This window comes from Xenopus tropicalis, chromosome 3, assembly GCF_000004195.4.
Source record: "Xenopus tropicalis strain Nigerian chromosome 3, UCB_Xtro_10.0, whole genome shotgun sequence".
Classification (NCBI taxonomy): domain Eukaryota; kingdom Metazoa; phylum Chordata; class Amphibia; order Anura; family Pipidae; genus Xenopus; species Xenopus tropicalis.
In genome coordinates, this window is record NC_030679.2 from 5,939,606 (window position 1) to 5,965,685 (window position 26,080).

Here is a 26,080-nt window from a genome sequence, read left to right on the forward strand (position 1 = left end):
AAATATACACAGAAGGCATGTTCTGGGCACACAATAAGCTGTACCCCCATACTGTACTGTCTAAGGGAAACACTATGGCACCTCCTACCCATATGTATAAATACAAATATACAGAGAAGGAATGTTCTGGGCACACAATAAGCTGTACCCCCATACTGTACTGTCTAAGGGAAACACTATGGCACCCCCTACCCATATGTATAAATACAAATATACACAGAAGGAATGTTCTGGGCACACAATAAGCTGTACCCCCATACTGTACTGTCTAAGGGAAACACTATGGCACCCCCTACCCATATGTATAAATACAAATATACATAGAAGGAATGTTCTGGGCACACAATAAGCTGTACCCCCATACTGTACTGTCTAAGGGAAACACTATGGCACCCCTACCCATATGTATAAATACAAATATACAGAGAAGGAATGTTCTGGGCACACAATAAGCTGTACCCCCATACTGTACTGTCTAAGGGAAACACTATGGCACCCCCTACCCATATGTATAAATACAAATATACATAGAAGGAATGTTCTGGGCACACAATAAGCTGTACCCCCATACTGTACTGTCTAAGGGAAACACTATGGCACCCCCTACCCATATGTATAAATACAAATATACATAGAAGGAATGTTCTGGGCACATATTTCAATACAATAAGCCTGTGACAGTAGAAATGAAGCCATAAACATGAAGCAGAAACACAACAGCTGAGCTGATATCAGCCCCAATGAGTCATTGCTGAAATTAGGTTTGCTCTGGTGGGAGACAGGATTTATAAAGCAGCAGATACCCCACCTCCTCCCGAGCATCAAAAAGTGGAGTTTTTCATGTATCCAGCCCTCAAATAGAGATGCACTGTAATCACTGCTTCCAAAATCGTCCTGTTTTCTCTCCATAAATGGGCATATCATGTGTTATCAGCTTTCTATTCCTATTGTATCAGGAGTCAGAACCAGCAGTGCAGGGAAGGGAAAGGGACAGACACAGTGACAGTTACACATAACTATAAACCCAGTGAGAATGAGGAATGAATGGATATTGGGGAGTTGTATCAGGAGTCAGAACCAGCAGTGCAGGGAAGGGAAAGGGACAGACACAGTGACAGTTACACATAACTATAAACCCAGTGAGAATGAGGAATGAATGGATATTGGGGAGTTGTATCAGGAGTCAGAACCAGCAGTGCAGGGAAGGGAAAGGGACAGACACAGTGACAGTTACACATAACTATAAACCCAGTGGGAATGAGGAATGAATGGATATTGGGGAGTTGTATCAGGAGTCAGAACCAGCAGTGCAGGGAAGGTAAAGGGACAGACACAGTGACAGTTACACATAACTATAAACCCAGTGAGAATGAGGGATGAATGGATATTGGGGAGTTGTATCAGGAGTCAGAACCAGCAGTGCAGGGAAGGGAAAGGGACAGACGCAGTGACAGTTACACATAACTATAAACCCAGTGAGAATGAGGAATGAATGGATATTGGGGAGTTGTATCAGGAGTCAGAACCAGCAGTGCAGGGAAGGGAAAGGGACAGACACAGTGACAGTTACACATAACTATAAACCCAGTGAGAATGAGGGATGAATGGATATTGGGGAGTTGTATCAGGAGTCAGAACCAGCAGTGCAGGGAAGGGAAAGGGACAGACACAGTGACAGTTACACATAACTATAAACCCAGTGAGAATGAGGAATGAATGGATATTGGGGAGTTGTATCAGGAGTCAGAACCAGCAGTGCAGGGAAGGGAAAGGGACAGACACAGTGACAGTTACACATAACTATAAACCCAGTGAGAATGAGGGATGAATGGATATTGGGGAGTTGTATCAGGAGTCAGAACCAGCAGTGCAGGGAAGGGAAAGGGACAGACACAGTGACAGTTACACATAACTATAAACCCAGTGAGAATGAGGAATGAATGGATATTGGGGAGTTGTATCAGGAGTCAGAACCAGCAGTGCAGGGAAGGGAAAGGGACAGACACAGTGACAGTTACACATAACTATAAACCCAGTGAGAATGAGGGATGAATGGATATTGGGGAGTTGTATCAGGAGTCAGAACCAGCAGTGCAGGGAAGGGAAAGGGACAGACACAGTGACAGTTACACATAACTATAAACCCAGTGAGAATGAGGGATGAATGGATATTGGGGAGTTGTATCAGGAGTCAGAACCAGCAGTGCAGGGAAGGGAAAGGGACAGACACAGTGACAGTTACACATAACTATAAACCCAGTGAGAATGAGGGATGAATGGATATTGTGCTTAGAATGAGATTTTCTCTTATTAGGCAGAAAAAACAATGAGTATTTGGGTTGAGTTCCCCTTAAATTATTATTCCCAGACACTAGAGGCTGTTATGTGTGTAACTGGAGGCTCTTTGGGATCTTATTGATTTTCTGGTAAAAAAAAAATAGATCATTAAAGCAATTAAGCACTAACAATAATCTTATTATTTTCTGCCTGTGTCTCCCCAGTGGATATTGCCAGTTTGTCATAATAATATTATTGTCTGCACTGTCTTCATCCTGATGTACCAATCCCTATGTGTCTTATTGCTGTCAGTATAACCCTCTCCTGCCCCTATATATTAGGTACCTACCTAGTGCTACCAACCCCTATTTCTGTAGGGAACTGAGAGCAGGGCAGGCAGTAACCCTCCCAACACTTTCCCCTGTCTCTGCCCCTATATATTAGGTACCTACCTAGTGCTACCAACCCCTATTTCTGTAGGGAAATGAGAGCAGGGCAGGCAGTAACCCTTCCAACACTTTCCCCTGTCTCTGCCCCTATATATTAGGTACCTACCTAGTGCTACCAACCCCTATTTCTGTAGGGAAATGAGAGCAGGGCAGGCAGTAACCCTTCCAACACTTTCCCCTGTCTCTGCCCCTATATATTAGGTACCTACCTAGTGCTACCAACCCCTATTTCTGTAGGGAAATGAGAGCAGGGCAGGCAGTAACCCTTCCAACACTTTCCCCTGTCTCTGCCCCTATATATTAGGTACCTACCTAGTGCTACCAACCCCTATTTCTGTAGGGAAATGAGAGCAGGGCAGGCAGTAACCCTTCCAACACTTTTCCCTTGTCTTTGCTGCCAGCCTTCCATCTCTCTTTGTTTCTCCCTGTCTTTATAAACGAATCAGACTAAGATGGCCCTTTCCCCATCTGTATATTAAAAGGATATTAGCAGTCACTGAGGGGTTCTGTGACCCCCATATAAAGGCACAAGGCTGCAGGCTGAGTTATACAGGGAACTCTGAGTATCACTCATGTATTATAAGGGATAATGTACCCCCTACTGTAAATGATAAGGATATTAGCAGTCACTGAGGGGTTCTGTGCCCCCCATATAAAGGCACAAGGCTGCAGGCTGAGTTATACAGGGAACTCTGAGTATCACTCATGTATTATAAGGGATAATGTACCCCCTACTGTAAATGATAAGGATATTAGCAGTCACTGAGGGGTTCTGTGCCCCCCATATAAAGGCACAAGGCTGCAGGCTGAGTTATACAGGAAACTCTGAGTATCACTCATGTATTATAAGGGATAATGTACCCCCTACTGTAAATGATAAGGATATTAGCAGTCACTGAGGGGTTCTGTGCCCCCCATATAAAGGCACAAGGCTGCAGGCTGAGTTATACAGGGAACTCTGAGTATCACTCATGTATTATAAGGGATAATGTACCCCCTACTGTAAATGATAAGGATATTAGCAGTCACTGAGGGGTTCTGGGACCATATAAAGGCACAAGGCTGCAGGCTGAGTTATACAGGGAACTCTGAGTATCACTCATGTATTATAAGGGATAATGTACCCCCTACTGTAAATGATAAGGATATTAGCAGTCACTGAGGGGTTCTGTGCCCATATAAAGGCACAAGGCTGCAGGCTGAGTTATACAGGGAACTCTGAGTATCACTCATGTATTATAAGGGATAATGTACCCCCTACTGTAAATGATAAGGATATTAGCAGTCACTGAGGGGTTCTGGGACCATATAAAGGCACAAGGCCAAGTGCTTTTGTACAGGTCAAGCAACTTCAAGGTGACATTATATTTTATAGAAGGGGATAGAATTTTTACAGGATATATATGGATCTGGTTTATTATAAATTTATAGAGTCTGATTGTTGCTTTTTTTATCATTCCCTGTAGGAAAGCGATTTCTCGATCGGGGCTCCAGCATCTGGCTCCTGCGCACTGCCCTGTCTCCAATGGGCCGGCCAAAGAACTGAGGATGACCCTGGACTGGACTGTATGGTTTCCTTTTTATAATATCACTTAAGGGGATATAGTCACTTTTTGGAAAGGGGGGAATGTCAAAGACTCAAGCAGTGGGTGGGGCTAGAACACTCTGATGGCAGCTTACAGGAGAGGGACAGGAAGTCTGTAACTCCAGCAGTGGGTGGGACTAGAACACTCTGATGGAAGCTTACATGGGAGGGACAGAAAGTCTGTAACTCCAGCAGTGGGTGGGACTAGAATACTCTGATGGAAGCTTACATGGGAGGGACAGGAAGTCTGTAACTCCAGCAGTGGGTGGGACTAGAATACTCTGATGGAAGCTTACATGGGAGGGACAGGAAGTCTGTAACTCCAGCAGTGGGTGGGACTAGAACACTCTGATGGAAGCTTACATGGGAGGGACAGGAAGTCTGTAACTCCAGCAGTGGGTGGGACTAGAATACTCTGATGGAAGCCTACAGGGAGGGGCAGGGAGTCTGTAACAAAAGCAGTGGGTGGGGCTAGAACATTCTGATGGAAGCCTACAGGGGAGGGGCAGGAAGTAAAAAACCCAACAGTGGGTGGGACTAGAACACTCTGATGGAAGCTTACAGGGGAGGGGCATGGCGTCTGTAACTCAAGCAGTGGGTGGGGCTAGAACACTCCGATGGAAGCCTACAGGGGAGGGGCAGGAAGCCTGTAACTCAAGCAGTAGGTGGGACTAGAACACTCTGATGGAAGCTTACAGGGGAGGGGCAGGAAGTCTGTAACTAAAGCAGTGGGTGGGACTTGAACACTCTGATGGATGCTTACAGGGGGAGGGGCAGGAAGTCTGTAACTCATGAGTGGGCTGGACTAGAACACTCTGATGGAAGCTTACAGGGGAGGGGCAGGAAGTCTGTAACTCAAGCAGTGGGTGGGACTAGAACACTCTGATGGATGCTTACAGGGGGAGGGGCAGGAAGTCTGTAACTCATGAGTGGGCTGGACTAGAACACTCTGATGGAAGCTTACAGGGGAGGGGCAGGAAGTCTGTAACTCAAGCAGTGGGTGGGACTAGAACACTCTGATGGATGCTTACAGGGGGAGGGGCAGGAAGTCTGTAACTCATGAGTGGGCTGGACTAGAACACTCTGATGGAAGATTACAGGGGAGGGGCAGGAAGTCTGTAACTCAAGCAGTGGGTGGGACTAGAACACTCTGATGGAAGCTTACAGGGGAGGGGCAGGCAGTCAAAAACTCAAGCAGTGGGTTGGACTAGAACACTCTGATGGAAGCTTACAGGGGGGGGGGGGCAGTGAGCCTGTCACTCAAGCAATGGGTGGGGCTAAAGCAAGCTTTAAGCTGGATAGAGCTTGGTTAACTCTTTCTCTTTGGATTCAGGAGAATGCCATTAATGGGGAGCACCTCTGGCAGGAGACAAATGTATCTGGAGACCTGTGTTACCTGGGGGAGGAGAACTGCCAAGTCAAATTCGCTGTAAGTGATCTGTTTCACCCCAAAGTGCCGCCCTGGAGGCAGTTTCTAGTTGCTAGGACCAGTGACGCTAGCAACCATGCTGGTAGTTTGATATAAAATGGCAGAAAAATAACACCCCCCCCCCACTATAATTCTATGCAGAAGTCGGCAATTCGCAGGAAATGTGCAGCTTGCAAAATAGTGGTCCATACGGCCTGCATGGAGCAGCTCGACAAGGTAAGAGATCGCCATCTACTGGCCGCGGAGGGAATGGTTATCTTTGCTGGAACCAGTGGAAGCCAATGGCTGTGCAGTTTATCCATCATCGTTAGTCATGTGACTGTCAGTTCCTAATTACAATGCTGCCCCGGCTCCATCCATTGGCAATTAGCTTGATGGGGGTCAAAAGGCGACGGTTTATTGGGGAGGGGCGTAATCAGAACAGAACCAATAAACCGACGCCGCTGTGTAAAGCACTTACTGTGATTAATGGGGACATGTATCTTATTTTAATTAAGGTTTAAATGACCAGCAATTTGCCATATCTGAATGGGCCCCACTGAGCTTTCCTGTAGTAGTAACATTCAGCCAATGCAACTCTTAGTAACAATTTACACACACAGAATGTTCCTGAGACCCCCGTATCCCCGTATGTTGTGTTTCTATACTTTGTGCCAAGGTTCGGACTGGGTCGGACTGGGTCGGACCCTATTTGTGCTCCATTTTAAACACCCTAAATGAGTCCCTGTACTGACAGCATCTGTATTATAGCCCCTATGTTACGAGTCCCTATTCTATAAGTCCCTTATACATTTAGCCCCCAATACTGTAGTCCCCTGAGACCTGAGAACTCCTATAGGTTGAGTGCAATATTCATTAAGTCCCCTATACATTGAGTCCCCTATACATTGAGTCCCCTATACTGTGAGTCCCCTATACTGTACTGAGAGCTCATATACATTGAGTCCCCTATACTGTGAGTCCCTTATACTGTACTGAGAGCCCCTATACATTGAGTCCCCCATACTGTGAGTCCCCATACTGTGAGTCCCCTATACTGTACTGAGAGCCCCTATACATTTAGTCCCCTATACATTGAGTCCTCTATACATTGAGTCCCCTATACTCTGAGTCCCCTATACTGTGAGATCCCTATACTGTACTGAGAGCCCCTATACATTTAGTCCCCTATACATTGAGTCCTCTATACATTGAGTCCCCTATACTGTGAGTCCCCTATACTGTGAGTCCCCTATACTGTGAGCCCCCTATACTGTGAGTCCCCTATACTGTACTGAGAGCTCCTATACATTGAGTCCCCTATACTGTGAGTCCCCTATACTGTGAGTCCCCTATACTGTGAGTCCCCTATACTGTACTGAGAGCTCCTATACATTGAGTCCCCTATACTGTGAGTCCCTATACTGTGAGTCCCCTATACTGTGAGTCCCCTATACATTGAGTCCCCTATACATTGAGTCCCCTATACTGTGAGTCCCTATACTGTGAGTCCCCTATACTGTGAGTCCCCTATACTGTGAGTCCCCTATACATTGAGTCCCCTATACTGTGAGTCCCCTATACTGTGAGTCCCCTATACATTGCGTCCCCTATACTGTGAGTCCCCTATACTGTGAGTCCCCTATACATTGCGTCCCCTATACTGTGAGTCCCCTATACTGTGAGTCCCCTATACATTGCGTCCCCTATACTGTGAGTCCCCTATACTGTGAGTCCCCTATACTGTGAGTCCCCTATACTGTGAGTCCCCTATACTGTGAGCCCCCTATACATTGAGTCCCCTATACTGTGAGTCCCCTACTGTGAGTCCCCTATACATTGCTTGTCCCCTATACTGTGAGTCCCCTATACATTGCGTCCCCTATACTGTGAGTCCCCTATACATTGCGTCCCCTATACTGTGAGTCCCCTATACATTGCGTCCCCTATACTGTGAGTCCCCTATACTGTGAGTCCCCTATACTGTGAGTCCCTATACTGTGAGTCCCCTATACTGTGAGTCCCCTATACATTGCGTCCCCTATACTGTGAGTCCCCTATACTGTGAGTCCCCTATACTGTGAGTCCCCTATACATTGCGTCCCCTATACTGTGAGTCCCCTATACTGTGAGTCCCCTATACTGTGAGTCCCCTATACATTGCGTCCCCTATACTGTGAGTCCCCTATACATTGCGTCCCCTATACTGTGAGTCCCCTATACTGTGAGTCCCCTATACTGTGAGTCCCCTATACTGTGAGCCCCCTATACTGTGAGTCCCCTATACTGTGAGTCCCCTATACTGTGAGTCCCTATACTGTGAGTCCCCTATACTGTGAGTCCCCTATACTGTGAGTCCCCTATACTGTGAGTCCCCTATACTGTGAGTCCTCTGTACTATAAGCCAGTGACATAACATTAGGGGGCTGGACCCCCCCACCAGCAAAAACCCCTTCTCCAGGCCCCCAAGTAATATGGCGTGGGGCTTATATACGTAGGTGCCCTAATTCTACTTTTCTCTTTGAAAACTCCAGATTAATTTTAGATGCAAACCCACTTTCCGCGATGGAACCTCTCGGACCCCGAGGGAGGTAAGTGAGCGCGTGTGGGGGTGTGAGAGCTCCGGGTTTCACTACAAACTGTGTCAAGGAGGAATCTGAGCAGCTCGAACAAAGTCCCACAATGATAGGGGGGAATCCCGTAGCGGTAACTCCCTGCTCCCTCCAGAGGGGGCGCAACTGGTGCAACTGCCCCTCGGGTTCATTTGCTCAGTAATTAAATGTCTGACCTTTCACAGCAGCAGAACAAGCTGGGGGGGGGGGGGGGGGCAGTAATTATTTGGGGCTCATCTGTTAATAGTCACATAAAGTATTTGCAGTGTTTCACTCGCTCATTCTCAGAAGGTTTCCTGAGTAGGTGGATTTAGCTGATAGGAACGGCCGCCCGGGGCAGAACAGCTTTTGTGGGTGGGCAGAGTGGGGGCAAAAGTACTTATATCATTGCAATGGTAATAGCAGGGAAATATAGTGAACAGACAAAGGAAAGTTGGAGACAGTAGGGCAAGATGGAGACAGAGGGACAAGATGGAGACAGTAGGGCAAGATGGAGACAGTAGGGCAAGATGGGGACAGTAGGGCAAAATGGAGACAGTAGGGCAAGATGGAGTCAGTAGGGCAAGATGGAGACAGTAGGGCAAGATGGGGACAGTAGGGCAAGATGGGGACAGTAGGGCAAGATGGAGACAGTAGGGCAAGATGGGGACAGTAGGGCAAGATGGAGACAGTAGGGCAAGATGGGGACAGTAGGGCAAAATGGAGACAGTAGGGCAAGATGGAGTCAGTAGGGCAAGATGGAGACAGTAGGGCAAGATGGGGACAGTAGGGCAAGATGGGGACAGTAGGGCAAGATGGAGACAGTAGGGCAAGATGGGGACAGTAGGGCAAGATGGAGACAGTAGGGCAAGATGGGGACAGTAGGGCAAGATGGAGACAGTAGGGCAAGATAGAGACAGTAGGGCAAGATGGAGACAGTAGGACAAGATGGAGACAGTAGGGCAAGATGGGGACAGTAGGGCAAGATAGAGACAGTAGGGCAAGATGGAGACAGTAGGATAAGATGGAGACAGTAGGGCAAGATGGAGACAGAGGGACAAGATGGAGACAGTAGGGCAAGATGGAGGCAGTAGGGCAAGATGGAGACAGTAATGCAAGATGGAGATAGTAGGACAAGATGGGGACAGTAGGGCAGGATGGAGACAGTAGGGCAAGATGGAGGCAGTAGGGCAAGATGGGGACAGTAGGGCAAGATGGAGACAGTAGGGCAAGATGGGGACAGTAGGGGCAAGATGGAGACAGTAGGGCAAGATGGAGACAGTAGGGCAAGATGGAGACAGTAGGGCAAGATAGAGACAGTAGGGCAAGATGGGGACAGTAGGGCAAGATAGAGACAGTAGGGCAAGATGGAGACAGTAGGACAAGATGGAGACAGTAGGGCAAGATGGGGACAGTAGGGCAAGATGGAGACAGTAGGGCAAGATAGAGACAGTAGGGCAAGATGGAGACAGTAGGACAAAATGGAGACAGTAGGGCAAGATGGGGACAGTAGGGCAAGATAGAGACAGTAGGGCAAGATGGAGACAGTAGGATAAGATGGAGACAGTAGGGCAAGATGGAGACAGAGGGACAAGATGGAGACAGTAGGGCAAGATGGAGGCAGTAGGGCAAGATGGAGACAGTAATGCAAGATGGAGATAGTAGGACAAGATGGGGACAGTAGGGCAGGATGGAGACAGTAGGGCAAGATGGAGGCAGTAGGGCAAGATGGGGACAGTAGGGCAAGATGGGGACAGTAGGGCAAGATGGGGACAGTAGGGCAAGATGGAGACAGTTAGGGCAAGATGGAGACAGTAGGGCAAGATGGAGACAGTAGGGCAAGATGGAGACAGTAGGACAAGATGGAGACAGTAAGGACAAGATGGGACAGTAGGCAAGATGGACAGTAGGGCAAGATGGAGACAGTAGGGCAAGATGGAGACAGTAGGGCAAGATGGAGACAGTAGGCAGATGGAGACAGTAGGACAAGATGGAGACAGTAGGACAGATGGAGAAGTAGGCAAGATGGGGACAGTAGGGCAAGATGGAGACAGTAGGGCAAGATGGAGACAGTAGGGCAAGATGGAGACAGTAGGGCAAGATGGAGACAGTAGGACAAGATGGAGACAGTAGGGCAAGATGGAGACAGTAGGGCAAGATGGAGACAATAGGGCAAGATGGAGACAGTAGGGCAAGATGGAGACAGTAGGACAAGATGGAGACAGTAGGGGCAAGATGGAGACAGTAGGGACAAGATGGAGACAGTAGGGCAAGATGGAGACAGTAGGGCAAGATGGGACAGTAGGCCAAAATGGAGACAGTAGGGCAAGATGGACTCAGTAGGGCAAGATGGAGACAGTAGGGCAAGATGGGGACAGTAGGGCAAGATGGGGGACAGTAGGGCAAGATGGAGACAGTAGGGCAAGATGGGGACAGTAGGGCAAGATGGAGACAGTAGGGCAAGATGGGGACAGTAGGGCAAGATGGAGACAGTAGGGCAAGATAGAGACAGTAGGGCAAGATGGAGACAGTAGGACAAGATGGAGACAGTAGGGCAAGATGGGGACAGTAGGGCAAGATAGAGACAGTAGGGCAAGATGGAGACAGTAGGATAAGATGGAGACAGTAGGGCAAGATGGAGACAGAGGGACAAGATGGAGACAGTAGGGCAAGATGGAGGCAGTAGGGCAAGATGGAGACAGTAATGCAAGATGGAGATAGTAGGACAAGATGGGGACAGTAGGGCAGGATGGAGACAGTAGGGCAAGATGGAGGCAGTAGGGCAAGATGGGGACAGTAGGGCAAGATGGAGACAGTAGGGCAAGATGGGGACAGTAGGGCAAGATGGAGACAGTAGGGCAAGATGGAGACAGTAGGGCAAGATAGAGACAGTAGGGCAAGATGGGGACAGTAGGCAAGATAGAGACAGTAGGGCAAGATGGAGACAGTAGGACAAGATGGAGACAGTAGGGCAAGATGGGGACAGTAGGCAAGATGGAGACAGTAGGGGCAAGATGGAGACAGTAGGACAAGATGGAGACAGTAGGGCAAGATGGGACAGTAGGGCAAGATAGAGACAGTAGGATGGAGACAGTAGGATAAGATGGAGACAGTAGGGCAAGATGGAGACAGAGGGACAAGATGGAGACAGTAGGCAAGATGGAGGCAGTTAGGCAAGATGGAGACAGTAATGCAAGATGGAGATAGTAGGACAAGATGGGGACAGTAGGGCAGGATGGAGACAGTAGGCAAGATGGAGGCAGTAGGCAAGATGGGGACAGTAGGGCAAGATGGGGACAGTAGGGCAAGATGGAGACAGTAGGGCAGAGACAGTAGGGCAGATGGAGACAGTAGGGGCAAGATGGAGACAGTAGGGCAAGATGGAGACAGTAGGGCAAGATGGAGACAGTAGGGCAAGATGGAGACAGTAGGACAAGATGGAGACAGTAGGACAAGATGGGGACAGTAGGGCAAGATGGAGACATGTAGGGCAAGATGGAGACAGTAGGTGCAAGATGAGACAAGTAAGGCAAGATGGAGAGTGGACAAGTGGAGACCAGTAGGCAGATGGCAGACAGTTAGGACAAGATGGGGGGGACAGTAGTGGCAAGATGGAGACGAGTAGGGCAAGATGGAGGACAGTAGGCAAGATGGAGACAGTAGGGCAAGATGGAGACAGTAGGACAAGATGGAGACAGTAGGGCAAGATGGAGACAGTAGGGCAAGATGGAGACAGTAGGGCAAGATGGAGACAGTAGGGCAAGATGGAGACAGTAGGACAAGATGGAGACAGTAGGGAAAGATGGAGACAACAGGCCATGATCATGATAGCGAAAGTCACACTGTAAGTCACTTGGCCAACCTGTGGCTCCTTAGCGCCGCCCTCACTCTCAGAGAGCCCTGGGCTGGGCCGGCCCCAGTGTATTTAGCTGCTGACAGTCGGGCTCGGCACAAGGCTAATTAATGACTCGCAGGGATCTTCCTCCAGCACCGAGCGGCCCATTCTCAGCGCTCCCTTAATCCCTCCCTTGTTATGTAGGACGAGCCATTTGTACTGTGAGTTCCCAGAGCTGTCACGGTTCCCCAATACTTGCAAAGTTCCGGAACTCACTTGTGAGATGTTCCTCCCCTGCCCCCCTCCCCGTATTGTCCAAGCCATGGAGGGGGTGATGGAGCCCCTCTCACACCCCTGATGTGTGTTGCTAGACAGGGACACGGTGGACTTTGCGCCTGACCCGAGCTCTGATGGTTTTTCCTTAGGTCAGACATTTTTCTTGTTGTTCTAACCAGCAGAATCTGGTCAGACACCACTGGGTCCATCGGCGGAGGCAGGAGGGCAAATGCAAGCAGTGTGGGAAGGTAAGGGGGGCTATATACGTGTTAAAAAAAGAACCTCCAACCCCAAAACCCAACCCCAGCTCCAACCCCAACTCCAATCCAACCCCAACCCCAGCTCCAACCCCAGCTCCAACCCAAACCAACCCCAGCTCCAACCCCAACTCCAATCCAACCCCAACCCAACCCCAGCTCCAACCCAAACCAACCCCAGCTCCAACCCCAACTCCAATCCAACCCCAACCCAACCCCAGCTCCAACCCAAACCAACCCCAGCTCCAACCCAAACCAACCCCAGCTCCAACCCAAACCAACCCCAGCTCCAACCCCAACCCCAGCTCCAACCCAAACTCCAATCCAACCCCAACCCAACCCCAGCTCCAACCCAACCCCAGCTCCAAACCAACCCTAACTCCAACCCCAGCTCCAACCCAACCTCCAATCCCAACCCAATCCCAACCCCAACCCTAGCTCCAACCCCAACCCAACCCCAGCTCCAACCCCAACCCCAGCTCCAACCCCAACCCCAGCTCCAACCCTAGCTCCAACCCCAGCTCCAACCCCAACCCAACCACAGCTCCAACCCCAACCCAACCCCAGCTCCAACCACAACCCAACCCCAGCTCCAACCCATCCCCAACCCCAGCTCCAAACCAACTCCACCCAACCCTAACCCAACCCCAGCCCCAACCCCAACTCCAACCCAACTCCAACCCAACCCCAGCTCCAACTCAAACCAACCCCAACTCCACCCAACCCTAACCCCAACCCCAGCCCCAACCCAACTCCAACCCTACCCCAACTCCAACCCAACCCCAGCTCCAACCCAACCCCAACTCCAACTCCACCCAACCCCAACCCCAAACCCAGCCCCAACCCTAACTGCAACCCCAACTCCAACCCAAGCTCCAACCCAACCCCAGCTTCAACCCCAATCCCAGCTCCAACCTAACCCCAACCCAACCCCATCTCTAACCCCACCCCAACCCCAGCTCCAACCCCAACCCCAGCTCCAACCCAACCCCAGCTCCAACCCAAACCAACCCCAACTCCAACTCCAACCAACCCTAACCCCAACCCCAGCCCCAACCCCAACCCAACTCCAACCCAACCCCAGCTCCAACCCCAACTCCACCCAACTCTAACTCCAACCCCAGCTCCAACCCCAAACCCAGCCCCAACCCTAACTCCAACCCCAACTCCAACCCAAGCTCCAACCCAACCCCAGCTTCAACCCCAATCCCAGCTCCAACCAAACCCCAGCTCTAACCCCACCCCAACCCCAGCTCCAACCCCAGCTTCAACCCAACCCCAACCCAACCCCAGCTCCAAACCAACCCCAGCTCCAACCCAACCCTAGCTCCAACCCAACCCCAACCCCAGCCCCAACCCCAGCTCCAACCCAACCCCAACCCCAGCTCCAACCCAACCCCAACCCCAGCACCAACCCAACCCCAGCCCCAACCCAATAATTATTAGGAAAATGACGGTAGAAACCATGAGTCCAAGCTAAAAATGGAAACATGTACAGGCGATACTAAGAAATCCAACAAGTTCAATTATTTGTTCAACAATGCTGCAGTATTGTGCTGTACTATATACATTATAGGAGCCGTAATGACTAACATTGCAGTAGTACAGTAGGCTCAGCACATACACGTGGCAGCCTCCGTGGCCTCTGCTATGGAGATTGTTCCAGCAATAGATTTTTTTCCCCAAGTAACGGTTATTTTTGTGTGTTTGTGCCGCCCAGGGGTTCCAGCAGAAGTTTTCATTCCATAGCAAGGAGATTGTGGCAATTAGCTGTTCCTGGTGCAAACAGGCGGTAAGGAGCATTTGTTAATTAATTACTAATGAACTTGATGACACCCCCTCCGTTACGCATTGTGTAGCCTCTCTTCTTACATAACCCACCCCCAAATTCATATAAGAAAGTGGGCTTTTAGTCTAATTATCCATAACAACCATTCAGTGAGTAGTTACTGCTTGGTTGCTATGGGTTACTAGACATGGATACATCTTTATACTGGATACAATGTTATCTCTTAGATCTGCTCTTGATTTCTTGGTCTGGGGTTGGGTATTGACAGTGCAATGGCAGTGAAGGGGTTAAAAAAAAGGACTTTTTTTCCCCCCATTGATTTTCAATGGCTGCAGTCTTGCTGGTGATGAAAGGGTTAAGGAGACAATCTGAGCCTGGAAATGCCACCGGTTCTGACTGTTTGACAGACTGGGCTCCCGGGGAGAAATGCGCCGCAACTGGGAATTAGTGCGCAGGGTAATGATAGTGTCAGTGTGTGCGTTAGTGAGCAGTTACTTACCGACCCACAGCCTGGGCGCTCTCATTAGACTGTTAGCTGGGGGAGTTTTATCCAGCGCTCACGCGTTGTAAGCAGTCTCCCAATATCCACTCATTCCTCATTCTCACTGGGTTTATAGTTATGTGTAACTGTCACTGTGTCTGTCCCTTTCCCTTCCCTGCACTGCTGGTTCTGACTCCTGATACACCTCCCCAATACCCATTCATTCCTCATTCTCACTGGGTTTATAGTTATGTGTAACTGTCACTGTGTCTGTCCCTTTCCCTTCCCTGCACTGCTGGTTCTGACTCCTGATACAACTCCCCAATACCCATTCATCCCTCATTCTCACTGGGTTTATAGTTATGTGTAACTGTCACTGTGTCTGTCCCTTTCCCTTCCCTGCACTGCTGGTTCTGACTCCTGATACAACTCCCCAATATCCATTCATTCCTCATTCTCACTGGGTTTATAGTTATGTGTAACTGTCACTGTGTCTGTCCCTTTCCCTTCCCTGCACTGCTGGTTCTGACTCCTGATACACCTCCCCAATACCCATTCATTCCTCATTCTCACTGGGTTTATAGTTATGTGTAACTGTCACTGTGTCTGTCCCTTTCCCTTCCCTGCACTGCTGGTTCTGACTCCTGATACAACTCCCCAATATCCATTCATTCCTCATTCTCACTGGGTTTATAGTTATGTGTAACTGTCACTGTGTCTGTCCCTTTCCCTTCCCTGCACTGCTGGTTCTGACTCCTGATACAACTCCCCAATATCCATTCATTCCTCATTCTCACTGGGTTTATAGTTATGTGTAACTGTCACTGTGTCTGTCCCTTTCCCTTCCCTGCACTGCTGGTTCTGACTCCTGATACAACTCCCCAATACCCATTCATTCCTCACTGTCTGTTTGACATTAGGGGACTTGGCTCCGCCCCAGATGACAGATTAAAGAGACAGAAATAACTCTGCTCAGGACATTGTTACTTATTTCTAATAATAAATAATGTTAATGTTTTATTGATTGGAACCTTGTTGACTCCGGAGAGGGAATAATGAGGGGAAGATAAAAGCTATGCACTTACCCACAGCCTTAGAAATGAGTTTACTTTCAAGCTAAGACTTGCACCGGGCAGCAGTGCTGTAAGTGTAACCCAGCCAATATATTTATATCTTGAGCATTTGCCATAAAGCAAACCCTTCAGCTGAACTCATTTTCTGTTTCAATGGCTTTTGCTTCCCCTTTAATCCCTCTCTATACTTTATATACCCTCTCTCCACCTCCATTATATTGGATGATTTGCAGGCCCTCCATCCGAGTCCCATGCTTCTTAGTTGGAAGGTCCCACACCACCGGGGGGGGGGGGGGTTTCAAGTATTTATTACATTATATAGCTTTAAGAAGGGGGTTTTTCGCCTTCAACTAGCAGTTAGGCAGGTTATATATAGGCATTATGGTTGGACTTGATGGACATATGTCTTTTTTCAACCTTACTTACTATGTTACTATGTTACTATTCTACTATATGTCTGAGCCCCCTGGGTGTTGGGTCCAGACCTGACCAGACCTGTTACACCCAAACAAACCCTGCCCATTCTCCTGAAGGCCCTCCTCCTTTCTACAGTCTGCAGTTCCGGACCTTTTGGTCCATTCGCTATGACCATGCCCAAGGATTACCCATATTATTCCCCCATATCATCCTAAATTGTTGCTTGTAACTGACCAAAGGTCCTTAGATATTTCCTCATACTCGTCCCCCATGACCCCATGGAACTCAGGGTTCGCGCCTGATGCACACATTTGTGTTTTTCAGTTCCACAACAAGGTCACTTGCTTCCTGCTCCATCACATAGAGGAGCCCTGCTCATTGGGGGCCCATGCAGCAGTCATAGTCCCTCCAAGCTGGATCATTAAGGTGAAGAAACCTCAGGTAACTGCATGCTCCTCTTTGTCTGTGAGGGTCTGGTCTTCTCTTCATGGCCCACCAAGCCTTGACATTGCCCAGGACAGCGGCCGTATGTATGGCATCAGTGTCACCGCATGTGTCCCTTGGGACTAACTCCCCTTAACTATCCTCTTGGTGTTGCCCTTCTTGTTGTTCAGTTGGTGGTAATCCCTTACTTGCCTTCACACCTCATTTGGACCCTTTGTAGAAGATACTATAGCCAGATACTGGTCTTTGCTAGAGAGCTGGGGGATATAACAAGGAGAAAACCAATGTGATATCTATATTTGATCATAAGTCATGACTTTAGATTGAGTTTTTTCATCTATTCATATGGCAGGGCTAGGGGCAAGCTATAATACCAAGGGCATTGAATTTGGCTAGATCAGTCAGAACATTAGAACCAGGATTAGACCAACCTGTAGCCAATTAGAGCATTAGAACATGTCCAGGGCTTGGACAACCCATAGCCAACTGGAATATTTGAACCTGCATGGGACTATCCAACCAGTAGCTAATGAGAACACTGGTGATGGAACTCACTAGTCATAACTGTTCCATCTTGATGTTGAGGAGATGCTTTAGTACCCATGACAACCTGATATCTGAGATAACACCATAGAGGAGCAGGCTGTCTTGTGGGCAGTGAGGAACCTTGTGGGTAGTGTGGGTAGTCAACTCTTGCCTCATCTGTCCTTGAGGGTCCTGGGTAAGTTACAATATACCGGGGCACTGTTCCCTTGTTAGAGACATGGTATGACCCAGGGACCTGCATGTCATTGTACAACTAAGTGGCTTGTGTGCATCTTGCTATGTGCTTGTCCGGAGGAACCATCAGTGAGAGCATGGGGTGGGTTGCTCCACAACCTTGTTGAAAAGAAATGCCTTGCGAGTGCTGTGTGTATGTCCCCTAAAGAAAAACCCATTGAAGACCATCCCTATGGTCTAAGGAAAGCTGGTGGTGTTGCTCTAGAACAGGGCTGTCTAATTGTAGACCTGTAGGCTGTATGTAGACCTCCAAGAGATTGAGCATGGTTGCTCAGGAGCTACAGTGACCTCTCAGGTCAGGCAAGTAATATTGACAATGTTGGCCCACTGTATGGAAATAGTTGGACAGCTCTGCTCTAGAAGATCAAGATGGAGAGCTCAATGGACTTTATCGAACTTCAAATTTTCAATGCAGTTCTGTTAAACTAAAATGTATTGTTATACTGAAAGGTTCATTGTGGGGTAAATTCTGTTGGGGGTTTATATAAGACTCCCTTTGGATTTTGCAGGTTAATACAAAAAATTCCACAAGAAGGAAGAAGAGGACTTCATTCAAAAGGAGAGCCAGCAAAAAAGGTTTGGAGGTGAGGAGCTCAGCTTGGTGATTGGCCTGGGGTTTGGGGGTCAGGTACATTATGGAGTTGGAGACATAAGATGGATGGGCCAGTGCCCAACTAGAAGGTTAAATAGAGTGAGATTTAGTATGAACACATCTACTACTAGATATTTTTGGAATTTGTACCAGAAGATCTCATGGTGGACCTCAGCCAAGGACAACTCCTATCAGCTCTTTCTTATTTCCACCATAGGTCCATTTGATATCTATTGTAGATGTCTAGTTGCAAGGCCGATCCCCTGATGGTTCTCTGGTGGGCTCTAGAAGACCCCACTACTCTATGCATCAATGCTGGCTTTAAACTAGTCTCCATTTCTGCCCCATTATAGTCCCATCTCCACATAGTCTCCTGTTGCAGCTTTTGGAGTTCCAGCCATTATGTTCTTTGCTGATCTCCTTGAGGGTATTATGTTGTTTACACCACCTTGTTACTGTATGTTGCCTTTTTATGACTGCCCATCATCATGATCTTGTTGAGTCTAGGTTCTTGCTGACCAATAGCTCTTCCTTCATCCCACAGGATATTAAAGGCAGGGCCTTTATAATAAAACCAATCTCTTCCCCACTCATGAAACCATTGCTGGTCTTCGTGAACCCAAAAAGTGGAGGGAACCAGGTGAGTCAGATTGATCTACAGAATCCCCTACTGTCCTGTCGCTCTTTGTCATTGGATCAAGCCAGTGGTGGTGAACTGAAGGCAATGCATCTTTTCTTGTGTCCTGCTTGTTTCAGGGTACGAAAGTTCTCCAGATGTTTATGTGGTACTTGAATCCTCGGCAGGTCTTTGACCTCTCCCAGGAAGGACCGCGGGGAGCGTAAGTGAGGACAAATAGTCCATGTTCTTGTTATAGGGTCAAAGAGAGAGCTGAAGGGGTAAGGCGGTCTCTGCAGATAATGAGAGATGAGATCCTTGGGTAGAGTCAAAGAGAGAGCTGAAGGGGTAAGGCGGTCTCTGCAGACAATTAGAGATGAGATCCTTGGGTAGGGTCAAAGAGAGAGCTGAAGGGGTAAGGCGGTCTCTGCAGACAATTAGAGATGAGATCCTTGGGTAGGGTCAAAGAGAGAGCTGAAGGGGTAAGGCGGTCTCTGCAGACAATTAAAGATGAGATCCTTGGGTAGGGTCAAAGAGAGAGCTGAAGGGGTAAGGTGGTATCTACAGATAATGACAGATGAGATCCTTGGGTAGGGTCAAAGAGAGAGTTGAAGGGGATAGGTGGTCTCTGCAGACAAATAGAGATGAGATCCTTGGGTAGGGTCAAAGAGAGAGTTGGAGGGGTTAGGTGGTCTCTACAGACAAATAGAGATGAGATCCTTGGGTAGGGTCAAAGAGAGAGCTGAAGGGGTTAGGTGGTCTCTGCAGACAATAAGAGATGAGATCCTTGGGTAGGGTCAAAGAGAGAGCTGAAGGGGTTAGGTGGTCTCTGCAGACAATGAGAGATGAGATCCTTGGGTAGGGTCAAAGAGAGAGTTGGAGGGGTTAGGTGGTCTCTACAGACAAATAGAGAGGAGATCCTTGGGTAGGGTCAAAGAGAGAGCTGAAGGGGTTAGGTGGTCTCTGCAGACAATGAGAGATGAGATCCTTGGGTAGGGTCAAAGAGAGAGCTGAAGTGGTTAGGTGGTCTCTGCAGACAAATAAAGATGAGATCCTTGGGTATGGTCAAAGAGAGAGCTGAAGGGGTAAGGCGGTCTCTGCAGACAATTGGAGATGAGATCCTTGGGTAGGGTCAAAGAGAGAGCTGAAGGGGTAAGGTGGTCTCTGCAGACAATTAGAGATGAGATCCTTGGGTAGGGTCAAAGAGAGAGCTGAAGGGGAGAGATCCTCATTGGTTCTAACTTAGACCAACAAATGATCATTCATTAGCCATCACATCCATCTTCTCCTCTGTTCCTCAGGCTGGAGATGTACAGAAAAGTGCCAAATCTTCGTATCCTTGCCTGCGGCGGTGACGGGACGGTAAGTGTGACTTTCCCTCTCTATTTCTGTTACATTCCTGAATGGTTTGTTTGGCAGTGATAACCCCACCTAGTGGTAGGCACGGAAATTGCAGCTGTTAGTAACAATCATTATGGCAGTTTCCCTGAACAGAAAGACCGAGGAGCTTCTCCAAAAGTAACGAGTACTCTACTAGTCAACTTTAGGGGCCCCAAACTTTGCTGGGGTGGGCCCAGTAACATCTACTGTGTGCTACTAATGCATTTCAAGCAACGTTGGTTCACGAGTTCCCGCTTTAATGTCTTTAAATGCTAAGGGGCCCCCCCAAAATGATCTGCCTGTTCTGTTCCAGGTGGGCTGGATCCTTTCTGTGTTAGATGAGCTTCAGCTGAACCCTCAGCCTCCTGTAGCAGTTTTGCCCCTCGGCACCGGGAATGACCTTGCTCGCACCCTTAACTGGGGAGGGGTAAGTACTTGGTCTGATTAATTGCCCTATTAGGAGATGCAGGGAGTAGCCACTACATTTACTGGTTGCCACTGCTAAAATGGTAGCGGTTTTATACCTCATTTATTCCTCTATATATTCACCTGCAGTGGCAGTACTCCTGCTGGCCACTAGATGTCACTACATGCTATGAATGTAAAATAGAACGTAGTGACCCCCACATTGCAAATTTAGGGTTAATCAACCCAATAATCTAAAAAGCAGACCCCCACATTGCAAATGTAGGGTTAATTAACCCAATAATCTCATAAAAAGGTCCAATAATCTCATAAAAACATTCACGCCATGCTCTTTCTTCTGTTCTGCCGGGGGCAGGGTTACACCGACGAACCCGTGTCGAAGATCCTGTGCCACGTAGAAGACGGCACCAACGTCCAATTGGATCGCTGGAACCTGCACGTGGAGCGGAACCCCGACTTACTCCACGAGGAACTGGATGATGGGACACATAAGGTCAGAGGTCAGACGCTCTGTCTGGGCATCTTGGGGGGGTCATTCCCTGCTCCGAGCAAGGTGCACTGTGCCCCCCTAGAAATCCAGCGTCCAACGTGGCCTAAAACCCCCAAAATTGAAAAAAAACCCAAAAACTATACATTTTTACACTGAGTATTATTGAAAATGATGAAGTAAAGGGGAAGTAAACCCAATACACATTCATTCTGCCATTTTCACTGGTTTTTAAAGTTATATGTGTAAATGTTATTGATAATTGATAATTGATTATTGCTTTTGTAGCTTCCACTGAACGTATTCAATAACTACTTCAGCCTGGGGTTCGACGCGCACGTCACTCTGGAATTCCACGAATCACGAGGTACGTTGGGGAACCCCTTGAGAAACCGCCGTGGGTACCGCTGGGCATTAATTGGTTAAAAGGGGGGGAAACCCCCCCCAAAAAACAAAGTGGACACAAATACACCCCCTTAGTAAGATGTGAAGCCCTGATAGGAAGCTTCCACTCCTGCTTGAAATTCAGCCAATCACAGAGTAGAACCTGCCCTCTGATTGGCTGGAACTAAGTTGGACCTTCCCTAAAAAGCTCCCAACCCCGCTGATGGCAATAGGTAGCCCAGACGTTCGCCCTCGTTGCCAGCGATCAATTTCTCATTATTCTCTTTATAGAGGGGAGTTTTAATTGAAAGGGGCGGAGCTAGTAATCAATTCTGAACGTTCAATCCAATTAGAACTCTTGATGGAATCTTCCCTTTATAAGTAATGAATTTTCTTTTAACCCCTTGTTGCTCAGTGAAACATCAGACTATAATATATCCGTGTTTAGTGTCTGTGATTTCTTCTTGTGGGCTGAGCCCTACCCACTGGGAACTTAACCATGGGCTATTGGTTACTGTATAAAGGGCAAAAGGAGGGCCATGAAAATGCCCCAGGGGTAGCGATAAGCTTCTGTTACACTGCTGGGCCAATGAGACCCACTTCCTGCTCACCATCTGCCAATGGGATTGGTCAGGGGATTGGCTGAGATCCTATCTGATCCCCCCATTGTAAGCAGCAGTCCTGCCCTGCTTTATGGCTGAGATTCTAGCTATCTGTATAACAGAGCATTCTGTCACAGTGGCACAGATCCTATCTGATCCCCCCATTGTAAGCAGCAGTCCTGCCCTGCTTTATGGCTGAGATTCTAGCTATCTGTATAACAGAGCATTCTGTCACAGTGGCACAGATCCTATCTGATCCCCCCATTGTAAGCAGCAGTCCTGCCCTGCTTTATGGCTGAGATTCTAGCTATCTGTATAACAGAGCATTCTGTCACAGTGGCACAGATCCTATCTGATCCCCCCATTGTAAGCAGCAGTCCTGCCCTGCTTTATGGCTGAGATTCTAGCTATCTGTATAACAGAGCATTCTGTCACAGTGGCACAGATCCTATCTGACCCCCCCCCCCCATTGTAAGCAGCAGTCCTGCCCTGCTTTATGGCTGAGATTCTAGCTATCTGTATAACAGAGCATTCTGTCACAGTGGCACAGATCCTATCTGACCCCCCCCCCCATTGTAAGCAGCAGTCCTGCCCTGCTTTATGGCTGAGATTCTAGCTATCTGTATAACAGAGCATTCTGTCACAGTGGCACAGATCCTATCTGACCCCCCCCCCCCATTGTAAGCAGCAGTCCTGCCCTGCTTTATGGCTGAGATTCTAGCTATCTGTATAACAGAGCATTCTGTCACAGTGGCACAGATCCTCCTTATTCTCCATCTTTATTCTCCTTTCAGAAGCAAATCCCGAGAAATTCAACAGTCGATTTCGTAATAAGATGTTCTATGCAGGGGTAAGTAAGCAATGATTGGTCGATTCCGTTGGTAGAGAGAATGAAGGGACTGAATAACACATTGATAAAATTAAACAAAAAGCAACCAATCAAATGCACACACACACACAGAGATACAAATACTGCACCAATCAGGAGGCACTTTGTAACCATTTTCCCTTTCTGCCCATTCTATAGGCTGCTTTCTCTGATTTCTTGCAAAGAAGCTCCCGGGACTTATCAAAGCACGTGAAGGTTGTGGTAAGTATTGAACTGGGGGGCGTGGCTGAGGTAGAATCACATGACTGGGGGCAAATAAATAGGTACCGGGATAGGGACAAGCAGAAACATGCCCCCGATACCCCCATATTACTGCTCCCCTTCTCTCTTGCAGTGCGACGGCACCGACCTCACCCCCAAAATACAAGAACTGAAATTCCAGTGTATTGTCTTCTTAAATATCCCCAGGTAGGTACCGTAGGGCCCACTTACCTCTACTTACCCCTGTTGGCCCTGTACAGGTATAGGACCCGTTATCCAGAATGCTCAGGACCAAGGGAATTCCAGATAAGGGATCTTCTGTAATTTCGATCTCCATTATTATTACAGAGAAAAGGGAATCATTTAACCATTAAATAAACCCAATAGGACTGTTCTGCCCCAATAAGGGGTAATTATATCTTAGTTGGGATCAAGTACAGGTACTGTTTTATTATTACAGAGAAAAGGGAATCATTTAACCATGAAATAAACCCAATAGGGCTGTTCTGCCCCCAATAAGGGGTAATTATATCTTAGTTGGGATCAAGTACAGGTACTGTTTTATTATTACAGAGAAAAGGGAATCATTTAACCATTAAATAAACCCAATAGGGCTGTTCTGCCCCAATAAGGGGTAATTATATCTTAGTTGGGATCAAGTACAGGTACTGTTTTATTATTACAGAGAAAAGGGAATCATTTAACCATTAAATAAACCCAATAGGGCTGTTCTGCCCCAATAAGGGGTAATTATATCTTAGTTGGGATCAAGTACAGGTACTGTTTTATTATTACAGAGAAAAGGGAATCATTTAACCATGAAATAAACCCAATAGGAGTCTATGGGAGACAGGCTTTCCATAATTCGGAGCTTTCTGGATAACGGGTTTCCGGATAAGGGATCCCATACCTGTACTGCCTATAAACACTCATCATTATAATTGTAGGTACTGTGCTGGCACAATGCCCTGGGGTAATCCCAGTGACCACAGAGACTTTGAGCCCCAGCGGCACGATGATGGTTATATAGAGGTCATCGGCTTTACTATGGCTTCTCTGGTGAGTAGCACCCCAATTATTACCCTTATACTGTTACCCCAATGTTTCTATATATCTGTAACCTTGTTATGGGCTAAGGGGGCCCAGCCTGAAGGCCAGTTAGGGGGGGATTTGGGGTGAGTGCTTATTTGTGCCCTGGGTACCCCTGGAACTATAGCGGGGTGATTGTTACCCCAATGTTTCTATATATCTGTAACCTTGTTATGGGCTAAGGGGGCCCAGCCTGAAGGCCAGTTAGGGGGGGATTTGGGGTGAGTGCTTATTTGTGCCCTGGGTACCCCTGGAACTATAGCGGGGTGATTGTTACCCCAATGTTTCTATATATCTGTAACCTTGTTATGGGCTAAGGGGGCCCAGCCTGAAGGCCAGTTAGGGGGGGATTTGGGGTGAGTGCTTATTTGTGCCCTGGGTACCCCTGGAACTATAGCAGGGTGACGGTTACCCCAATGTTTCTATATATCTGTAACCTTGTTATGGGCTAAGGGGGCCCAGCCTGAAGGCCAGTTAGGGGGGGATTTGGGGTGAGTGCTTATTTGTGCCCTGGGTACCCCTGGAACTATAGCGGGGTGATTGTTACCCCAATGTTTCTATATATCTGTAACCTTGTTATGGGCTAAGGGGGCCCAGCCTGAAGGCCAGTTAGGGGGGGATTTGGGGTGAGTGCTTATTTGTGCCCTGGGTACCCCTGGAACTATAGCAGGGTGACGGTTACCCCAATGTTTCTATATATCTGTAACCTTGTTATGGGCTAAGGGGGCCCAGCCTGAAGGCCAGTTAGGGGGGGATTTGGGGTGAGTGCTTATTTGTGCCCTGGGTACCCCTGGAACTATAGCGGGGTGACTGTTACCCCAATGTTTCTATATATCTGTAACCTTGTTATGGGCTAAGGGGGCCCAGCCTGAAGGCCAGTTAGGGGGGGATTTGGGGTGAGTGCTTATTTGTGCCCTGGGTACCCCTGGAACTATAGCGGGGTGACTGTTACCCCAATGTTTCTATATATCTGTAACCTTGTTATGGGCTAAGGGGGCCCAGCCTGAAGGCCAGTTAGGGGGGGATTTGGGGTGAGTGCTTATTTGTGCCCTGGGTACCCCTGGAACTATAGCGGGGTGACTGTTACCCCAATGTTTCTATATATCTGTAACCTTGTTATGGGCTAAGGGGGCCCAGCCTGAAGGCCAGTTAGGGGGGATTTGGGGTGAGTGCTTATTTGTTAAATTTACCCTCCCTCACTCCCTTTCAGGCCGCCCTGCAGGTTGGAGGCCACGGAGAGAGGCTGCACCAGTGCAGGGAGGTGACATTGTTGACATACAAAGCCATCCCTATGCAGGTCGATGGAGAACCATGTCGGCTTGCACCTTCCCTCATCCGCATATCCCTGAGGAACCAGGCCAACATGGTGCAGAAGAGCAAGCGGAGGACTTCCATGCCCTTACTTAATGAGTAAGTCACAACTCCGGAGCCCCGGCCCTTGGGCCGATAGAAGATCATAGAAATTAAGGAATGGAAAAGGCATGCAATGACCCTTGTTTCCGTGTAACCCCTCATTGTATTGACATGGTCTTCTCTCCCATCATTATCATGTACTTTCATTGGACTCTGGCCACTGCTGGGCACTCATGGAGTTTATATATGGCCTGGCTGGCCTACCAGAGCTCGTTTAATTTTTAAATAAAACTCTCAGATGCTCCTGGGTCCAATTGCCCCATCTAGAACCATCATCATAGCTGTGCCGGCTGTTGGAGGGGAGTTACATTACTGGCCACCTTACTGGCCAACTCTAGA

The 26,080-nt window shown here is 48.2% G+C and overlaps 1 protein-coding gene across 9 annotated transcripts in view; it reads left to right on the top strand.

The window, feature by feature from the left end:
• The window catches only part of dgki (diacylglycerol kinase, iota), a 153,764-nt gene that overhangs the window by 70,703 nt on the left and 56,981 nt on the right, over positions 1 to 26,080 (top strand). For 3 of the 9 annotated variants that reach the window (XM_031898545.1, XM_031898540.1, XM_031898544.1), the window contains exons 2-20: positions 4,193 to 4,292; positions 5,645 to 5,740; positions 5,882 to 5,956; positions 8,254 to 8,310; positions 12,601 to 12,669; positions 14,399 to 14,470; positions 16,763 to 16,879; positions 18,172 to 18,246; positions 18,799 to 18,894; positions 19,011 to 19,093; positions 20,172 to 20,232; positions 20,564 to 20,677; positions 21,032 to 21,169; positions 21,452 to 21,530; positions 22,944 to 22,999; positions 23,177 to 23,239; positions 23,373 to 23,446; positions 24,187 to 24,298; positions 25,539 to 25,738. In XM_031898545.1, the coding sequence (XP_031754405.1) occupies positions 4,193 to 4,292; positions 5,645 to 5,740; positions 5,882 to 5,956; positions 8,254 to 8,310; positions 12,601 to 12,669; positions 14,399 to 14,470; positions 16,763 to 16,879; positions 18,172 to 18,246; positions 18,799 to 18,894; positions 19,011 to 19,093; positions 20,172 to 20,232; positions 20,564 to 20,677; positions 21,032 to 21,169; positions 21,452 to 21,530; positions 22,944 to 22,999; positions 23,177 to 23,239; positions 23,373 to 23,446; positions 24,187 to 24,298; positions 25,539 to 25,738 (1,737 nt within the window). Of the gene's footprint in view, positions 1 to 4,192; positions 4,293 to 5,644; positions 5,741 to 5,881; positions 5,957 to 8,253; positions 8,311 to 12,570; positions 12,670 to 14,398; positions 14,471 to 16,762; positions 16,880 to 18,171; positions 18,247 to 18,798; positions 18,895 to 19,010; positions 19,094 to 20,171; positions 20,233 to 20,563; positions 20,678 to 21,031; positions 21,170 to 21,451; positions 21,531 to 22,943; positions 23,000 to 23,176; positions 23,240 to 23,372; positions 23,447 to 24,186; positions 24,299 to 25,538; positions 25,739 to 26,080 lie in introns of all 9 variants that reach the window. The other 6 variants (XM_031898546.1, XM_031898542.1, XM_031898538.1 and 3 more) reach the window with 4 other exon arrangements.